The following is an 18,193-nucleotide window of genomic DNA, read 5'->3' on the forward strand; positions in this document are numbered from 1 at the left end:
CCTGACGTGTCATCAGAGAAGACCCCCGGTCGTGAATCCCATTCAGCCTTGACTTACCCCGGCATCGGTTGGGCTCACTTGGGGCCTTCCAGGTTTGATGTGACGCAGGGTTGCGAAATAGAGCAGTATAAGTATCTCGACCACTTCAACTCATGAAGGCATCATTCTTTCTAACCCACTCACTTTCAGAGCAACCTGCTGGCTTTTCCTTCACCTTTCCCGCCTCTTGTCAAGATCCTTCCTGTTGACACTCACCATCTTAATCTCTGTCCCACACAATGGTTCAGCAACTTTCTCTTTCTAATGAGGAAGAAGTGGCTCTCGCGCAGATTTCCGGGTATCGCTTCAAAAACAAAAGATTGCTCGAAACTGCCATCCAATCGAGAGGCTCGAATTTCCTTTGGCAGGGAAACGAGAGACTGTCAGTCGTTGGACAGACCACATTGACCATGTGCATCGAGTTAATTGGCTGTGCCACTGGCCGCGACAAGGGTGAGCAGCCCACAATTACTGATAGTAAGTTTGAATTTGTGAAAATTTCTAACCATGAAATCCAGTCGGAATGGATACGTCGAGACAGGAATTGGCCTCCCGAGAGAGACTTATACAATTGGGACGGACCCTCGGCCTGGCGAAATTTATACGCCTCGGAAATTCGTGCCCGGGAACAGTCGCACCGAGACAAATGCTGTCGGCTGTGCAGGCGCTCATAGCGGCCATCTACCTGGACAGCAGTATGGACCTTCAACAAACCATGCACGCCCTGAATCACATGGGCTTGATTTCGGGGACCTACGATCAGGTCCTGCGTTATGGCGAGTAGAGAGGCATCTCTCCGTCGTGATTTCAAACCCTACTTCACATCCAGTTCGAGACTGACGAGCCCTCGCGAGTCACCGGGACCTGGACCAATTATCTTCTTTGCGGCGATAGTTTCGGGTGGGTGCTCTGATAAAGGCGCTCTTGAAGGCTTGACGCAGGGGCACACGAATGGCCCATCCATAACATGGGGGCCGTTTGGGTGCCCTTTCGCCAAGCACTCGGGAGATTCTTTATGATGGCACGTAGCGGTTACTGTTGTCGAAAGTAGGATAAAGACTTGGTGGCATTCATTCTGAACCCGCTTTTTCTGACGCTTTGGTTTCCACTGCTTCGTTCTGCCTCTCTATTGTTGTGCTCGCTTGTCTCTTTTACGTGGATTTTTTGGCCCAACTGTCTTCTGCGCCAGCATGTAGTGATTCAACATCACATTGCCGGGTTCTTCAGCTTACTATTTGAATTGATGTTTACTTACTTCCACGATCTGGATCAAATTCGGAATGATATCCGTGATTTTTTATTGTAGAGTGAAAGCTACGACGATTAACCATTTTATCACGTCGAACTCCCAGGTGCCCGCAGAATGGCTACTTCTAACCATGCCAACGAGTATGGTACTGATGCGCCTAAACATGGCATCGCTTACTGATATTGATGATCAAGTAACCAGAATTAGCTCGTTTGCCTCTGAGAGAGCTTCACTGAATTGATCTGTGACGGTCAAGAGAGAGTTGAACTTACTCGCAGCCATCCAATGCTTACCATATCTACTTTCACTTCCCTAGATTGTCTCAATTGGAATGCACGAAAGACAACCCCCCATAACCGACCAAGGTAAAAGGAGCCCAGAAGAAAGGGCTTGTCCAATCCATGTCAGCGATCCTCATCCGCATCATGAGAATCCAAAACTCCGCATGCGGCACGAAGTCCTCCGGCGAGTACCCACTAGCATCTCTGTACGACCAGTTCTCCATAATCGTGTTCAAAAGCATGCCTGCGCTCTCGTCATTGAGCTTCATTACTTCCATCTGAGCCTTCTGCATGAGATTTGCAATAGATAGATGAGGTGTGGCTCGGAGATGGCGATAGAAGAGTGTCATGATCATCATGGAGGCAAAGTCACTCACTTTCCAAAGCGAGCCAATATACGCCTGGCAGCCGGTGCTCAAGACGACGTGGGAGAATCCGAGTACTTCACTGGTGAAGGTGGCTTTGCCAAGGCCACTGAGACAGGCAGCAAAGACGAGGAGGTGGACATTACTGCGAATGGCAGACATGTCAATGACCCGAAATGGCTCGCCGTCTCCAATGGAAATGGATGATAGTAGAGGCCATCGGTGATTGAGGGTTCCATGCGTTCCAACATGCATAACCAAAGAACCTCCCTGGACGTGTTTTCGGAATTCTTCTCGGGTCATATGGGAAGCTTCGATTGGTTTTGTGTTAAATGCGCGCGCGATGGCGACGGCCTCAATTCCTGCCATGTACAGATTATCCTCTTGTTGAGTGCGATCGGCACCCACAGCTGTGTTCTCGACAGGCGATTTGGCAATCACAGAGACCGTTGGGGTTTCCGAGACGGACTTTCTTTGTGAAAGATGGTAGAGAACTGTGAGGCTCGGAACTTGCGATACTGCTGCATGCGCTACAAGTGGCTTTCCATTAAATGGAAGGCAGGCGAATGCGAAAGCCGTCATGGGATCGGACACTGAAAAGATGACGTGCTTCTTGCTCTCGATGATTTCCGCGAAGGGTTCCAACAATATTGCGGAGATTTGTTTGGTGAGACTGCTCAGTTCAGTCTTGCGGCTTTCTTCTCCTGGACTGATATCTCCAGTCAAGTTCTGTAAGATCTGCATGGCCTGCATAGCCAATCTTCGCATAGAAGTCGTATTAGTGGTCCCTTGGTGTGTGCCTGCAATCCCATCACACGTGATCGCGAATGAGATATGTCCACGAGGGGTGAAAGAAGCCTCAAGTACTAAGGCCCCTTTATCGATACTTTGGAACAGCAACCGCGGCTCAGTCATAGTGTCGACCTTTTCAATGAACGACGTCGTGTTCGACAATTTTCCATCTTTCTCCAGATCGTCGATCTCACGGCGCAACTGAGATGCCTCTGCCTCCTGTTCAGGGCTCAGTTGTGATTGGGCAAGTAATGACCTCAAAAGTCGTCTTTTGTAGATGGCTTCTGAGAGCGGTGTCATATCACTGCTGTCGTTCTTTGGATGGATTCCCTTGGCTTGGGTTTGAATCGATTCAAGCACAGATCGTGCCCTACTCATCTCAACAAAGAGAAGAGCATGTTCGTCCCAGGAAATGTTGTCAAAATGACCATGCTCGTACATTGACAGAAAGCTAATGGGTTTTTCCTCTTTCTGCCATCGGAGACATAACCGTGCGAGGTTTGCGTACACGTCTGGTGCCCATCCCAGATTGGAACTGCTTATCCTTGCATCAAGATCTTTGGTTTGAACGCGACGAGTTTCTAGAATGCGATACGCCTCCAGGAGCTTAGCAAAGCAGACTTCGGGCTGTTCTTGGCTCATGATTTGTCCGAAGCTGCTAATTCGATGAGCGAATCCCATGGCGTCATCATCCATCCTATCGAAGAAGTGAGGCTGAATTTCCAAGATCAAGTCAATAAATTTCCTTGCGCGCTCTTGATCCCCTGCAAAGACCGCAAAGGTTATGGCATTCACACCGATCGCGTCAAAAAACTCCTTCACGCCCACACCTTGCTGAAGGTCATTCAGTTGATTTCTGAAAATGTCGTCGTCGGTCATCGAGTCGAAAATCTCCCGGGCTTTGCCGAGATCTCCAATCAACTGACACGCCAGAACACGATAGAAATTGTCGACATAGGTCCCTTCGTTGTCTGTGTCATCAATAAAACGACGAAATTCACGCTCGGCTTTCTTAATATCTCCTTCTCCCAGTAGTCGACGAAAAGTGACTTCTGCTGAAGTGTATCGCACATTTGCGGCTGTCTCGGCTAGACTCTGGCGCCATAAACCTTTAACTCTCGCCTCAGGCAGTGGAAGCATCTCGTGAGTGACGCGAATCATCTCTCCATTTTCCAAGGACTCGCGAAATGCAATAAAGCTCTCGTCATTCTCCAGTAGGCGGACGTATTTAGCGCGCCACTCGTTGAATTTCTCAAGACTCTCGCTCAATCGGAAGCTTTGACTCATCACGCTATCAAGGGTACTCAACAACTGGAATTTTCCTGTCATCAGGGTTGAGCGGTCTATGTTGCCCAAAGGGTCATCGGGGATCGCGGAGATGATTCCGTCGAAGTACTCCAGAAGCCCATCAACTTTCGCCAGCGCTTTTTCGAGGAGTATCTGAGATGCATCGATGTTGAACATGTCGTATTGTGCACTGGCGCGGCTGACCAGTGATTGATACAACGGTATCATATCCCCGAGGGGCTTGAATACTTCAGAAGCGCATTCCCATGCCAAGATAGCATTGTCCAGATTTGAGAACTTGAACCATTCCTGATGGGCGTATCTACACATCAGCATTCCCAGAAAGTGCGTCGTTATCTCATTCTGCGCCTCAGTGCCCCAATGTCCAATCGATTTTGCCATCGCCTTGACCCTGCCATGGCTGCCCCTTGAGATTTCCAACAGTATCACATGGGTCTTTGTCAGGTGCGTGTTTGCTTCATCAACACCAAATAGTTTCAGTGACTGTTCGAGTTTCTGTTTAGCTTCCTTCAAGACATTGGTTATTTCTCGGCCATGAAGCCGCTCGTGGCGACCCTGATCATGAAGACAACATCCCTGTCGTAGTAATACAGCAGCCTGGCCGCGCTTGGAGTTCGATTGTCGAAACAACTCAAGAGCTTTCTCATGCATATCACGGACGAGCTGGGGATAGTCATGTCTCAAGCGTGACTCCACTGGGCTCCATAACACATCAGTCATTGTTGAAGTAGTGACATCAGCAATGATCATATTCAGCGTCAGCGGACTAGCAAACGGTGGACTCATCAGGCTATCTGCTTCCATCATCTTCGCATTAGCCATGCCGGCGGTATCTCCCAACAGCTCGCATCTTTCGTACAGCCCTTGCAGGAAAGTCTCAGCCAGAGGACTTTGGCAAGCGAGATGTACCTCCACAGTCAGTCGAAGCAAGTAGGTGCCAACTCCCGTTGAACCTTGCGAGTCCGCCGTGTCGCGAAACTTGGCAAAGTACTCGCAAGACTTTGAGACCTCCTCTAGCAGATTCTCTCTGGATGCCTCGGTTGGGTTTCTTGGACTGAGCGGGTGAAATGTGTACGCCAAGTTCCGTATCCGCCATGGGATTCCCATCACTGCGTTCAAGACCAAAGAGGAGGATTGATCTCTAGGGAGACTGGCATCCGCGAATTTGATAGAATCTTCCATGAAGCTCTTCGTCATCTCCCCCGGGGTTGGGACATTGGCCAGCATAGATATGTCGACTGGCTTGCCATTTTCGTGATAGAAGCGTATAAGCGGAGGAAAGCGACGAGTGTAGTCATTGAGGGCTTTGTAATTGGCGTAGCGCAAGCCCCATTCCTTGGGTAATCGATCAAGAAGTACACTCAGTTTGGAAAGGCTCTTATACGCGTCTGCCGGCCTGCCTTTGAGCGATGCAAGCACCGCTGAGCATCGGAGATGCTCCGCGTGAATGGTCAAGTCTGATGTGGTTTCATCGGGCCGCATTTGGTGAAGATAGTCTTCCGCAGCGTCTAGGTCCCCACGATACTCTTCGGCGAATAGCGACCGACCACACAGGCCGATAAAATGATCACAATCCATTCCTGTTCTGCTCAGAGTTCGCGCCTTTTCGGAGTTTGCTACCTTATGCTCCTTCCCAGCTCCAGGTTTTCTTCGTAGAGCTATGCGTCATCAGCTCCTCTTTGGTAGAACTTGAGGGTGTCTGTACATCTTATAGGCAAGCAGACATGGTAGCCCGCGGCTTCGCCGACAGCTTGACGCTCTCACCAAAGGACCGGACTTGCGAAGCCATTCGTTTATACTTACCCGTTTTGGTCTGCAGAGGTTATGACCGCATGAGCTGGCGCAAAGCTGAACCCCCGCTGAGGCCAGTGAACCAAGCGATTCGGACGCAAACACCCCTCATAAGGCACGTGTTTGGCCCTAGCCTCATCATGAACACTTATCAGGCTCGAAAGCACCCGGGCCACTTTTCAGCTGAGCTTCTGCCAACTAAGCCTTTCTCCGTCTTTCTCTATCTCAGCGATCCACTCGCGGTCTCTCAAGCGTCCCGCCAAGGCACCTCGCCGCTGTCAAGAGAGCATAATCACACAACTAAAGCGCAGGAAAGATGGGCGCTGGCAACGACGACTCCTCATTTTTCCTGTATGGTGTCGGGGAACGGCCCGACGCTTTAACCTTGGGTTCGCTGGTGTTGGAGAAATACTGGCAGCCAATAATCGCCCGTCACTATACTCACAAACCACTCAAGTATGACCCCGCGTTTTGGATTTTGAAGCTGTGAGGCGGAACAAATGGCCACGCGGTGCTGAATACTTCCGACAGCGACCAAGAATTGCAAAAACATGCCTATGCAACCGAAGCGAAAAACATCGTGTTCCATGGCTCATCTCGCTTGTCGCCCGGGGTCGGCGTCGACGGCGCTGATATTGTCAATCTCGGCCTGGCGTTCACCAAAGACCAGGACAGAATTGTGATCGCAGAGAAAGGCACCAGAATGATTCTCAAAGAGTATGTTTCCATATCACCTCGACTTATACTGCATTCTTATAGCAAATCCTTCTAATGGGATTGTTTTGACGATCTCGCCGAGACGGCTGCTGAATCATTGCCTGCAGTCCTGAGATGTTTCTCGAATCCCAAGTGCTGCCAACCCCGGAGGCGCAGAAGAAGCTTAAGGTCTGGCTGTCTGCCGCCAACAGTTCATTTGTGCTCAATTTCAAGTTCGCTCGTCGGCCCAAGATATGGCTTCTGACCGGGCTCTATGTGCTGGAACAGACGCGGACGCTTGTGTCCCGATCAAAGTCTACTGACATCTCCGCAGGGATCTCATCTGCCTTGATCGGAGCGGCGTCTGGAGTGCCAATCGGTGGCTCGGTCAATCTGGGCACAGGGTCGACCTGGGAGATGGCCATGGAAGTCGCCGAACCACATGTGTGGGCTGCTCAGTTCCGACTGTTGGACGCTCGTTTTATCAAAATGGCGAAGGGCGGTCTGGGCGAGACAAAACTACCCACAACCATCGGACTGTACCGAGACGTTCTGTCGATGAGCATGCAACGCAGTGGCGAGCCGGTGCCGGTGAGACTTGTTCAGGACTCAGTACAGCTGGGGCTGGAGAGCGTGGAAGCCGAGCTGGATAAGAAAAATGAAACGATCGATCAGGATAGCGAGGAACTACAAGAGTATGAGAAGCGATTGGAGCAAGCGATCAAACTCATGGAGATCGCCCCCAAACATCTGCTCATGTGACTTGATCTTCCGCGCGCTGTGTTCTGATTAGTTTCTGTACAAGCATGCCTGAGGGGGTCCTTCAAGAATCGTCAAATTACAATGACATTATAGATTATGTGCATGAAAGAAATATGCTATGTATAAGAAATGTTCTCGTGTGAACAACAGGCAAGTCAGATAATCTTTGGACAAAAGAGCATGTCCCGAAGATGGAGGTGGCTAGAGCTTGCGGTTGGCAGAAGCCTGCATTCGGCGCATTGCTTGACGATGCAGATCTGTCATGCTACCGCGCTGCATTCGGTCGGCGATGGTTTTATCAACTTGCTCCGCCAATGTCTCCTGCGATGGATTGCCGGAGCCCCAAGATGCTCTTGGTCGTTCTGGATAAGCAGGTGTTGGGGGAGAAGACGGAATGGCGAACGAATCGCGCTTTGAAGAGATATCCTCTCGCACGGATTGTCGCCAAGCAGCCATCACTGCAGCGGAGCGTCCAGACTGCATCGGTAACTGACGTGGAGACCGCGCTGCCTCCGCTAGATGGGGGCTAGTCACGGAAGCAGACAACATTGTTTGTCGTTGCAAAGCAGCTCGACGTTGCGAGAGTGGTATCTCATCCGCATCTTCAGAAGCATTCATGTGAAGCTCACTATGGTTTTCCTCCGGAATCATCAGTGGATCAGCGATTGATAGGCGGGACTGATTGCGGGAGCCATAGGGATCGTAACGGAGGGAAGTTGACGACACTCGGTTCTTCACCATACTCTCACGGACAGCGAGCAGTGGTGGCGGACCACTCCAACGTGATAAAGAGGGCGCCGCTTGGACGGGTGGGCAACCCGTATTGGGCAAGAACGGGGTCGAAGCATTCTGGGGGGAGGCAAACTGGCGAAGAGCTTCCTGCATGGGGCTAATTGAGGCCGACGATGCGTTTTTAACCATCGAAGAAGCGAGTCGTGCACCATTGGCACTATCTATACTCTTTCGTGCTTTCTGCTTTGACTTCTCAGATGATTGGTTCGGGTCTTCCTGCAACGTATGCTGACTGTGGTTAGGAATAACGTCTTGTCGAGGACTACTCAGTGGCACTGGAGCTGGCAAAGCATTGAGAGGTGTTTGAAGAAGTCCCTCCACATTGACTGGAGCTGGAATCTCATCTAGTTCCAATGTCTTTTGGGCATCTTCTTCATCTAGCCGAACAGATTCGAGCTCAGGGATCTCAGGTGGCTCGGCATCCGCGAGATGTTTTGCCCATTCATTCGTACGGAACGAGTGAATGATGGACGAAGTCTGCTCGGGGATCTCTTTAACCGTCGAGGCCTCGAGCTTTAGGGGTACGCTCTTCTTGACGATCTCTTGTTGAGGCACACTTCTCGGGTCACTGGCTGGAAGAACCTCCTTCGCCGCTTCCATCGGGACGTCTTCTTTTGTCTGTTCATGCACACTCGGAACATGAGGCTGCTCATGAGTTTGGTCGGGAGCAGCTGACTGGGGTATGGGACCTGGCTGGGCTTCCAGTAAGATTATCTTCGGTTTCTTTGATTGGGGCGCCTTCGGTGTTGCGGAGCCATTGTTGTTCTCCTGGTCGTTGATATCTCCTTGATTCTCAGTGTTTTCATGGGCAGCGGGCTGTGCTTGATCCTGAGAGTTGGTATCTTCGTGGATATCGAAATTGTGACCAGACCGTCCTGCGTCGACATTACCCGAGACACTTTGATCAACTGCTGGATTCTGAGAGACGACAGGCTGTTTTCGAGCGATCTGAGCATTCTTTTTTGAGTCAGTCAACTCAATAAAGATGGTCTTTTGCTGGCTTTCAGTGTAGCCTTCAGCCACGGTTTCGTTGGATGTGTTATTGGTGGGAGTTTCTGAGACCACGCTGTCGCAAATCGAGGATACATCGTCCGCAACAGCCCGCAGTGATGAAGCGGCGTCGTCAACTCGGGCTAGAAGCGCCTCTTTAGACTGAGTTTGCGCTTTGAAGTTGACTGATGGTGACACGGTCTCAGCGCTGCGCACCGAGAGACGCTTCATGAGTGATCGTCCGGACCGGCGTTTGGAACGAGGCGTGCCAGGCTCAGAACCAACAACTGCACCGTGCTCAGAGCCGTTGTCTTGCTGCAGAACAGGAGCGGGGAATATCACGGCTGGGCTTGAAGACGGCCGTAGGTCATCCGCAGCCGCGATGGGCAGCTCTTCCCTCTGATTCACACTCGACGCGTCCTCTCCGTGATTCCTCGTGGATTCTGAGCCTTTCTCAATGTCCGGTTGGGAAACACGATCCTTCTGTGACCCCACGATGTCCGTCATTTCTACCGAGTGGCCATTTCTATTTCCATCTGTATCCGGCAATGAGTTCAGTTCGTCATTCGTCTGAGAATTACGCGCAAGCTCTGTTTCGGATGATGATGGTCCCTTCTTGCCGGAGTCCCCAGCATAGGTGTTTTCCCATTCTGCACGCTCCTGAATATTTTTTTCCTCCAGCTGGCGCCCGACCTCCGCGTCGGTCTCTTCGTTCTTCATCTCGGCTTCTTTTCGGGAGTTTGCTTCCTTGGCACGACGTGCTTGAATGACCTTCCAGAGTCTCATTTGCGCAATGACTCCAAATACCGTGACGATGACGGTGATGGCTAGTTCAACACGGATGCTCCGAGTGACTGGGTACGTATCCGTGTGTAAAGGAAACATGTCCATATTCAAGCCTATTAGAAGGTCAGCTCGTGGGACTCGTGATGGACTCCCCAACTCTCGGCTTACCCCAGATGTACACCCAGAATTCTTTCAGTCCAGCCCGGCTATAGCAATCGATACCCAGGGCGATTGCCGTGGCACCCGAGAATGAGGTGCAGAGCATCGATCCATGTGCACGAGTATAGTGACTGAAAGATAATGACCATAGCCCAACGGTAAATGCAACGAGGAATCCAGTGATTTGTCCGCCATCGGTCAGAAGGCCACCGGGTTTGACCGTCAATAACCACATTCCGATGCAGAAACCGCCGAGGAGACATCCAAGGCCTTCTGTGATTTCCTTGAATACAAGGGCGAGTCCGCCAAAGACGGCACCAGTGAAGAACACAGCCACCAAATAACCGCCTTGTACTGCATTGGTGACGGGTGGATTCATAACGTACACAATCAACACCTTGCGATTCTTGATGAGCATCAACCGATATCAGGTTTGGATATTTCAGTCTGTACTCACTGTCACGCCCAACGCCGCACTGAAACCCGTCGACAAGAAGATATGGGTCCTGGTGAAACTGGATTAGTGAAGCTCACACTGTCAAAGTGGATCGCTATCCTTACGATTTCTTACGAACACCAATGAAAGCCTGAGCAGCACCGAGGAGTAGCAGCATTATGCCACCCACACCCCATGCTGGTGTGATTTCAGGCTGCAGCGGCAAGCCCCCCGTGTATGCTGGCTTTGACGTGGCCTGATTATCATTGTTTGATGATGACGAACCGTCTAGAGATGGTATAGATGTTGGAACAGCTGTGGACTGGCTTGTTGTGGGGTGACTCGAGTCTGTCGAGTTGGCGGACATTCCCGTTGTGGTCGTTGCCGGTAGATCTGTGACCGCTGTCGTGGCCGATGTCATAGAAATGATGGTGGACGATGCTGCCGGAGCTTGCGTGGGCGTGGTAGTGACAGCCACGGCGGTGGGGTCTGCCTCTGCTCTTCTCCCGACTCCAGTAATGGCGCCAGCATTTGCTTGCTCGATTTCCACCACCGGTGCGGACGATGAGAGGCCGACTACCAGCGCCAAAGCCAAGCTGCTCCATGAAATCCACCGCATCTTGTAATGCTATCGGATCTCTGTCGACGATTTTCTTGGATACGGCGGGGCGACGGGAAGCAAGGCGTACTCAGGTCATCAAAACTCTGCGTGTCAACGCGACAAGCTTTTGTTCTCGACGGCTCTCTGGAATTTTGATAGTATGCGGCCACCGACAGCGAGAGACTGATTGAAGTCGATCACAACCGAGGGCTCGACGAATCTCTTCCAGCACGACAATACTCAGACGAAGAACAGGTCCGCTCGTACTGGTGAGATCTGTTGTTTCTAACCACTCATCGAGCCACGGGCAAGAATGTAAACAGTCCACTCAGGCATTTCAGTGCCGACTCACGGCTCTCACCAGATCCATATAATAATCTTCTGACACCGCTCTTTGGCCAATCGAGTCCAGCCAATGCTCCAGGACCTCGCATTCTTTCCACCATATTCACTTGCTGGCTGGTGTTCGGCGATCTTGGAGCGCTCTATCGAACAATGCATTCAACAGCCACGCGAGGCTGCTCAAGAACCAGTCATGTATGCGAAGCCTCCTGCATATACTTTCCCAGCAGACCCACCGATCGAAAGCAGTGATCGAGCAAGGCACAGCTCGCTCGAGAGCGCATCATTTTGCGGGTCTTCACATCAAACGAGAAACCTACTTTGGGGCCGACCACTGAAATCTGCTCGGGGAAGTGGTCCGACCGCTTGGAGTCTTGGATAACCCCTTTCTCCGTCAGCCACCAGAACAGCCTGATCCAAGCTTCAAGCTGTTTCTTCGTCCGCCAGCAGGTTTTTCCAGCCCATCCACATCTATCGAGTCTCACAAGATTCAAATGTCTCAAAGCAAAATCTTTCTCGAGAGCTAGGCACTTGGATGTGAATTCTTGGATGTGAATTGAGTTGCTAGCGTGGAAGACTCATCAGCAGTGTATAACTGCATACACGAGAAACCGGAATGCGACCAGTCGAAGACACTCGACAATACACTGCATGATCTATCACATTGACGCAGCGGAAGTGTCCTGAGCACATCAACAAACTGATCTTACACCATTCAATGATGTCTAATCTGAAAGTGCATATGAATCTCAGCCTCCAGGTCTTGCAGATGGCTCTTAAAGATCGACTTTCATTATTTGTCTGTCATATCATTGCATTGAAGACACCTCTTCCGGGTAAATCAGGGGTTCGGGTATTGTGAAGAGCAAAAGTTCCCGCCACAGCCATCGCAAGGGTTGACAAGCTGATCCCAAACCTCCCTCAATTTTCTTTCTGGTGGCCGAGAAGCGCGTGATACATATATCAATTTTTGTTCACCTCACCCCCTTTACGGCTGCTGTCCTGCTCCTGGCTCCAGCAGAGGCGCTGCAGCCAAGATTTTCTTGGCATATTTCGTCGAGTCGGTGATCAATTCATCAAGCCGTAGGTTGGTGACTTAGAAGGGATGCTAGGTGGGCTAGACTCTCTACCGGGCCATGACCGGCTTCGAATCAAGCAAGGAGCATACTGCATGCGATAAGCTGTCTGTGGCGACTCGCGAGCGGTGCGATAAGTCTTGGGCAAGCTGTCGTTTGACTGCAACGGTGGCAGGTGTCACTTTCTCCATGAGCAAAAACAATTCGAGGCCAATCGGTTCTATCGCACAGTATATTTTAAGATTCTACCTATCCACCCTTTCACCACCATCTCGGAGAGGAACATTGACTGCTTCAATGTTAGATTTTTTTTAGTATCAACTCTGCTCCCAGGCCAATCCACTTCCAGGCTATATGATTATACTATATCATCGCTCAATCTTTGACTCCAGCCGCCCGCCCGAAGCTTCTCCGCTGTAATGGAAGCCCTTCTGCTGCGTGATCCGCTCCTACCGTATTGCTGCACGGGATATATGGTCGCTCAAATTCTTGAGACTTCTGTGAGCCCGGGATAAGTCGGTCTAGAGCTGCGAAGGCACCCTCAATCAATTGAACAGGTGCTTGATGCCATTATTTGCCCTTTGTCAATAAGCAAGCTATCTACCAGCCTGCTTCGCGCTGCCAGCTCCGCCTGGTTATCCACAATAATGCATCTAGTAATCAGCCCTGTTCGGCAATATCTATGTGCGGGTCTTGACTTGTTAAGCACTAGCGACTAGGTACCAATTACCCCTAAGTTATCTATGGCTCAAACACAAAGCCAAGGGAACTTCCATCAAGCTCGCTCAGAGTCCTGTAGATAAGCTGATGCGGAACAAGCGCAGAGACCATGTACACATGATACACATGCAATCCCTCTCCGATGGAGCCCAGAAGGCCTCCCGGTAGTACACTCTTAGAAGAATCCACTGCATCTCTTTTGCCTCACGTCATCCAACATCATCGAGTCATAAGCACCCGGCTTTGTAACCACCTAGACCGGACCACGCATCTATTACTACCTACCTGTCATCTTCCCGGAGGTTTCCCTTGCCGCTCCTTTCAGTTGCACATGGATTTCCATGATCATCATCGACATCTGCCCGGAAGTTCAGGATACCATCTTAGTCAACATTGTTCGTTGATATGAGTACACGACTGTGAGCCGGTGAAAGATGATTCCATCATGGGATACCCGTTTTTGAGGGTGACTTTGTTGAGGCCGCGATAGTTGATGCACATCCGCCACTTCCGTTAGCTTTCTTGACGAATTGGACAACCCCGAAAGGCTCGCAGAAGGTCAGACCAGGCCTATTCGTCAAGAAAGCTAACGGAAAATTGCGATTATACATCGACTATCGCGGCCTCAACAAAGTCACCCTCAAAAACGGGTATCCCTAACCAAGTATCCAAGAAAAATTCGCCTCACTCGGACTTAGTTTCTAAGTCCATCGTTTACGTGTGCCGGTCAAATTTGGATGACCTCGGACGGGTGTCTTTTAAATCATTCTTGATAGCCGGACACATCGGGCACACGAACGAGCTGTTCCCAATTTCATGGGGAAAGGCGATGGGCGGCAATACTAAGAGCTTGTTTTTCGTGATGCCTTCGGGTGTGTGCCGCGATGAACCTGTACTAAATCCCGGCTATCCGCTACCGAAACGAGGAGTTCCGCGCAAGAGATCGCTCATCTTGCAGAGCCCAGACAACCTTAGATGGCTGTATTAGCTGTCTGAATCCCAGATTTTCCATGTCCACTGGCTCCAAGTCGCTTTCCTTGCCAAGCATTATATGTACAAGGCAGCGAATTGGGAAGTCTCATATCTTTACCTAGGTAACAAATGGCGCTTCAGGTATTGTATACTGACTCTAAATAAAGACTGCCATTCTCTTTTGACCGTGCTTACACGAATTACCTATAAACATACCTACTTGCTATAAATGCTACGTATACCCTATAGTCTTCTTCTGAAAGGTCCTCCAGATCAACCATTAGGTTGCGCCGATATTTATTTTGTCGCGGTTCGATGCTCATCAGCCCCGCAGGGCTCCATGCCGTTTCTGTGGTGGAGCTTAATTTTCTCGAACCCGTGCTAAGTCATCTCCTTCCATTAACCCCCCTATAAGATATAGCCGCGCCAGGTAGATCAGTCTCTGTTAGCTGCTGTGATGGTCAAGCTCTCAAAGATAGCTTCCAAGTGACTCGTCATCCCACTTCCATTCAACCCGACTGCTATACCGAGAGGCCAATCTTGTAGAACTTACTGGGTAGATGCAGAAGCTCCTGGAAACACTACTATAGATCGAATGCAAACAAGGATTAGATCTACCATAGGTCTTGGGCCAACTCCTGAACCTCTCAGAGTTCCATCCATGTACCACTGCTGTATTTATTATTTACATAACCTCGAAACTTAGCGTACAGGACGGCAGCGGGTATCTCACCTCCAATGTGAGTTGAAGGTGATGACACATCACGTGCCCCGCATCCCGGATCCCCACATGCAAAGGGGCTTAGATGCAGCACATGGGAGCATGCTACTTGGTTCTTGTTTTATAGGACAAGCCGGATGAGGCTATCAATTGACCAAACATCTTTGCACAGAGCCAGTGGTGAGATCATGGAACAATTCGCACTTTCATCACTCGATCCCTAACCCTCCCACGAGGCACGCCATCTTAGCCAGCACCACTTCTTACCAATCGTACTCTGCGAACTGCATCCACCACTTCAGTCATGGACGACCTCAGCGGGCTGAGCTGGAATCCCAGCTCGAATACAACCAACAACAAACCTCAGCCAATGAGTTCTGGCTCGATGATGTCAAGTATCCGACACAATGCAGCTTCCGGTCAAGCAACACCTATGTCCGTGGGTTCGAACCGATCTAATTCGCCGTACAAGCCCTCTGCGTCCGCGGGAGACAGCTTCGCAAATCTAGTCTCTTTCAACACTTCGGCGACCACGAAGAACATGTCGCTACTTGAACAGCAGAAGCGATTACAGGAAGAGAAAGCTAAGAAAGCGGCAGCGGACCGGCAGCGATATGAAGCCCAGTACGGTGGTCAGAACGCACAATTCTGGGACACGCTGGAACACGGCCGTACCCCGAGCCCAGCAACAGCTGCGAACGCCAAGGTCACTTTACCGGCAGCCGATGAAGAGGATGATATACTAGCAGCATTCAGCGCCACGGCGCCTGTGGATGCATCCACCAATTTTCCCATACCGAGCTCGAATCCGTCCCCCGCACCCAGCAGAGGACAAGCGACGCAGGGCAATCTTGGAGGCATGGGCATGATTGGTGATGATGATGACGACGATCCGTTTGGACTTAGTCAGTTGAAGCCTAAACAAGCGCCTGCTTCATCACGTTCTACAGTCGATGACAATGACGATTTCCTTGGATTGCTAGGAAAACCAGTCTCAGCGATGCCCCGTGCGCAATCACCACGCCAGGAAACCGAATCACGATTGGAGCCGAAAGATGCACGGCAAGCTTCGAAGCCTTCAAACCAATTAGATCGTGCTATTGCCGAGTTGGTGGACATGGGGTTTCCAGCGGAGAAATCGCGAGAAGCCTTAATGACGACGGAATCAGGAACGGATGTCCAGGCGGCCGTCAGTTTGCTTCTCACCCAAGCGCATGCCGAGACAAGGCAGAAGTCTCAAGGGCGATCTCCAGGCGCCCCTCAATCGCATAGCCGTGCCGGTAGGACAGACGGACCCAGTGGCGATGGTCCTGCGTGGATGAGGGAGGGTAGGTCACAGCCTACTCGACCGCGAGACGACAGCCGAGGTCGTGGTGCTGGAGAAAAAGATCCTGCGCAAATCGCGTCGCAGCTGGGCAACAACTTTTTGAAGACGGCCGGATCTCTATGGAAAACTGGGAGTAAGAAATTTCAGCAAGCTGTTAATGAGTTCAACGCAGATCATGATCCCAGTCAGCCCAAATGGATGAGGGACACATCTGTGGCCCGTGAGCAGCCACCCCAAGAACAAGCTCAACGCGGAGGCCGAAGAGAGCACGCACAGGTAGAGCCACAAAACTTCACCAACGAAGCACTTCTCCTGGAAGCACGAGACTCTGGACCGGCAAGGAAACCAACGCAGTCCCAAGATCGTGGCCTATCCGGCCCGGTCCGTAACCCCACCGATCGTCAACCTTCGCCCGCCATGCAAAACACCCAACAGGCGAATTTCCTCCAGCGACCTTCTCGGCCCAGCTCTACAGATTCAAAGCCGCGTGCTTCCAGGTTTGCCGCCGAAGAGCAGTCAGCGCAGGCTTATGTTAGCCCAGCGAGACGGCGACGGCCTCAACCCCCACCTAAAGAAGTCGAGCCCACTGTCGATCTCTTTTCCTCCCCGATACCCACAGCAAAACAATCAAGTAGCAGCCCGCAGCCCCCTGCCCGATCACCACCGGCGCGCTCAGCTGCCATTCCCATACGCGCAAAGGTTTCAGCCCGGTCTGTTCCACCCGTATCCGCGGAGGCACTTCAATCAACCCATCGCCACCGCGAGCTGGCTGCAGCTGCATACAAGCGCGGTGACTATGCAACTGCGCACCAAAGCTTCTCAACTGCTCTAACGATGCTCCCTGATCAGCACCCTATCACGATCATTATCAGAAGCAACCGAGCAATGACTGCACTCAAGATAGGAGAGCCTAAAGCTGCCATCGATGATGCGGACATAATTCTGAATCTAATTGGATCATCAAAGGGCGAGGACGAGACCATAGATCTGGGGAATGGCGAGGCTCCCAAGCCCATGAAAGACTTTTTTGGAAAGGCGCTCATGCGTAAGGCCGAGGCTCTTGAACAGCTCGAACGATGGGCAGATGCCGCATACGCATGGAAGTCGGCTGTGGAGTCAGGACATGGCGGGGGCACCAGCATTCAAGGGAGGAATCGATGCGAAAAAGCTGCTGGAATCGGCAAACCCCCAACAGCGCCTTCAGCCCCTGCCCGGAAACGGCCAACTCCTGCGCCCAAGCGGGCCGCTGCGTTGTCTGATCTACATGGCGGCGCAGGTGAAGATTCGGAGGCTGTCAGTCGACTACGGCAAGCCAACAAAGCAGCGGAACGTGCTGACGAAGAACGGTTCGCGCTCACTGAAAGCGTTGACGCCAAGATTGCTGCATGGAGAAATGGCAAGCAGGATAATCTTCGCGCTCTACTTGGAAGCTTGGATACGGTGCTTTGGCCCGAATCAGGATGGAAAAAGATCGGCTTGTCTGAATTGGTTCTGCCAAACAAGGTCAAAATTCAGTATATGAAGGGGATAGGAAAGGTCCATCCCGACAAGGTGAGTTCGCCCGTGAATTGTATTATCGTCTATTTGGTGCTCAAGGCGATTACTAATTGAAAGCTTCCAGATATCCACGAATGCTACTACTGAGCAGCGAATGATTGCAGGTGCTGTATTTGGAACACTCAATGAGGCTTGGGACAAGTTCCGAGCAGAGAACAACCTGTGAAAACTGTGAAGAGCCCCTTGCCGACCAAGTGACAGCCTTGAGGTTATGTATGATGACCTCGAATGCGATCTGAATTTTTCAGCTTTTCGATTTGAGCACTCCACGCTAGGATGTAGCCGATGATAGTGTGGCACAGCGACGTCATACACGTGCACTCACGAGATTGCGCGGAAAAGTATCCTTGTGCATGGAATGGCATTCATTTGTCTGGCCGCCATAATGGCGCTTCGATTTTGCACGCAGAAAAGCTATCGCCGAATTTAGA

General features: G+C 51.1%; 5 protein-coding genes across 5 annotated transcripts; 3 read left to right on the forward strand and 2 right to left on the reverse strand.

Annotated features, from left to right (window-relative positions):
- Positions 1-278: 278 nt before the first annotated feature.
- Positions 279-823, forward strand: N7539_000312 (uncharacterized protein; the record flags this gene model as incomplete). The annotated part of the gene is made up of 2 exons (XM_056929916.1): positions 279-516; positions 558-823. The coding sequence occupies 2 exons, from the start codon at positions 279-281 to the stop codon at positions 821-823; spliced, it is 504 nt and encodes a 167-aa protein (XP_056794209.1).
- Positions 824-1,610: 787 nt separating this feature from the next.
- N7539_000313 (CHAT domain-containing protein) lies at positions 1,611-5,612 on the reverse strand (the record flags this gene model as incomplete). Its single annotated transcript, XM_056929917.1, has 1 exon — positions 1,611-5,612. One exon carries the CDS (start codon positions 5,610-5,612, stop codon positions 1,611-1,613), a length of 4,002 nt encoding a protein of 1,333 aa, XP_056794210.1.
- A 529-nt stretch (positions 5,613-6,141) lies between these two features.
- N7539_000314 (uncharacterized protein) lies at positions 6,142-7,283 on the forward strand (the record flags this gene model as incomplete). Its single annotated transcript, XM_056929918.1, has 3 exons — positions 6,142-6,311; positions 6,357-6,542; positions 6,650-7,283. 3 exons carry the CDS (start codon positions 6,142-6,144, stop codon positions 7,281-7,283), a joined length of 990 nt encoding a protein of 329 aa, XP_056794211.1.
- Positions 7,284-7,484: 201 nt separating this feature from the next.
- N7539_000315 (uncharacterized protein) lies at positions 7,485-11,065 on the reverse strand (the record flags this gene model as incomplete). Its single annotated transcript, XM_056929919.1, has 4 exons — positions 7,485-9,964; positions 10,020-10,416; positions 10,468-10,516; positions 10,572-11,065. 4 exons carry the CDS (start codon positions 11,063-11,065, stop codon positions 7,485-7,487), a joined length of 3,420 nt encoding a protein of 1,139 aa, XP_056794212.1.
- A 4,117-nt stretch (positions 11,066-15,182) lies between these two features.
- N7539_000316 (UBA/TS-N domain protein) lies at positions 15,183-17,928 on the forward strand (the record flags this gene model as incomplete). Its single annotated transcript, XM_056929920.1, has 2 exons — positions 15,183-17,756; positions 17,827-17,928. 2 exons carry the CDS (start codon positions 15,183-15,185, stop codon positions 17,926-17,928), a joined length of 2,676 nt encoding a protein of 891 aa, XP_056794213.1.
- Positions 17,929-18,193: the final 265 nt, after the last annotated feature.

This window comes from Penicillium diatomitis, assembly GCF_028827545.1.
Source record: "Penicillium diatomitis strain IBT 30728 chromosome Unknown utg000001l_segment0_segment0, whole genome shotgun sequence".
NCBI classification, from domain to species: domain Eukaryota; kingdom Fungi; phylum Ascomycota; class Eurotiomycetes; order Eurotiales; family Aspergillaceae; genus Penicillium; species Penicillium diatomitis.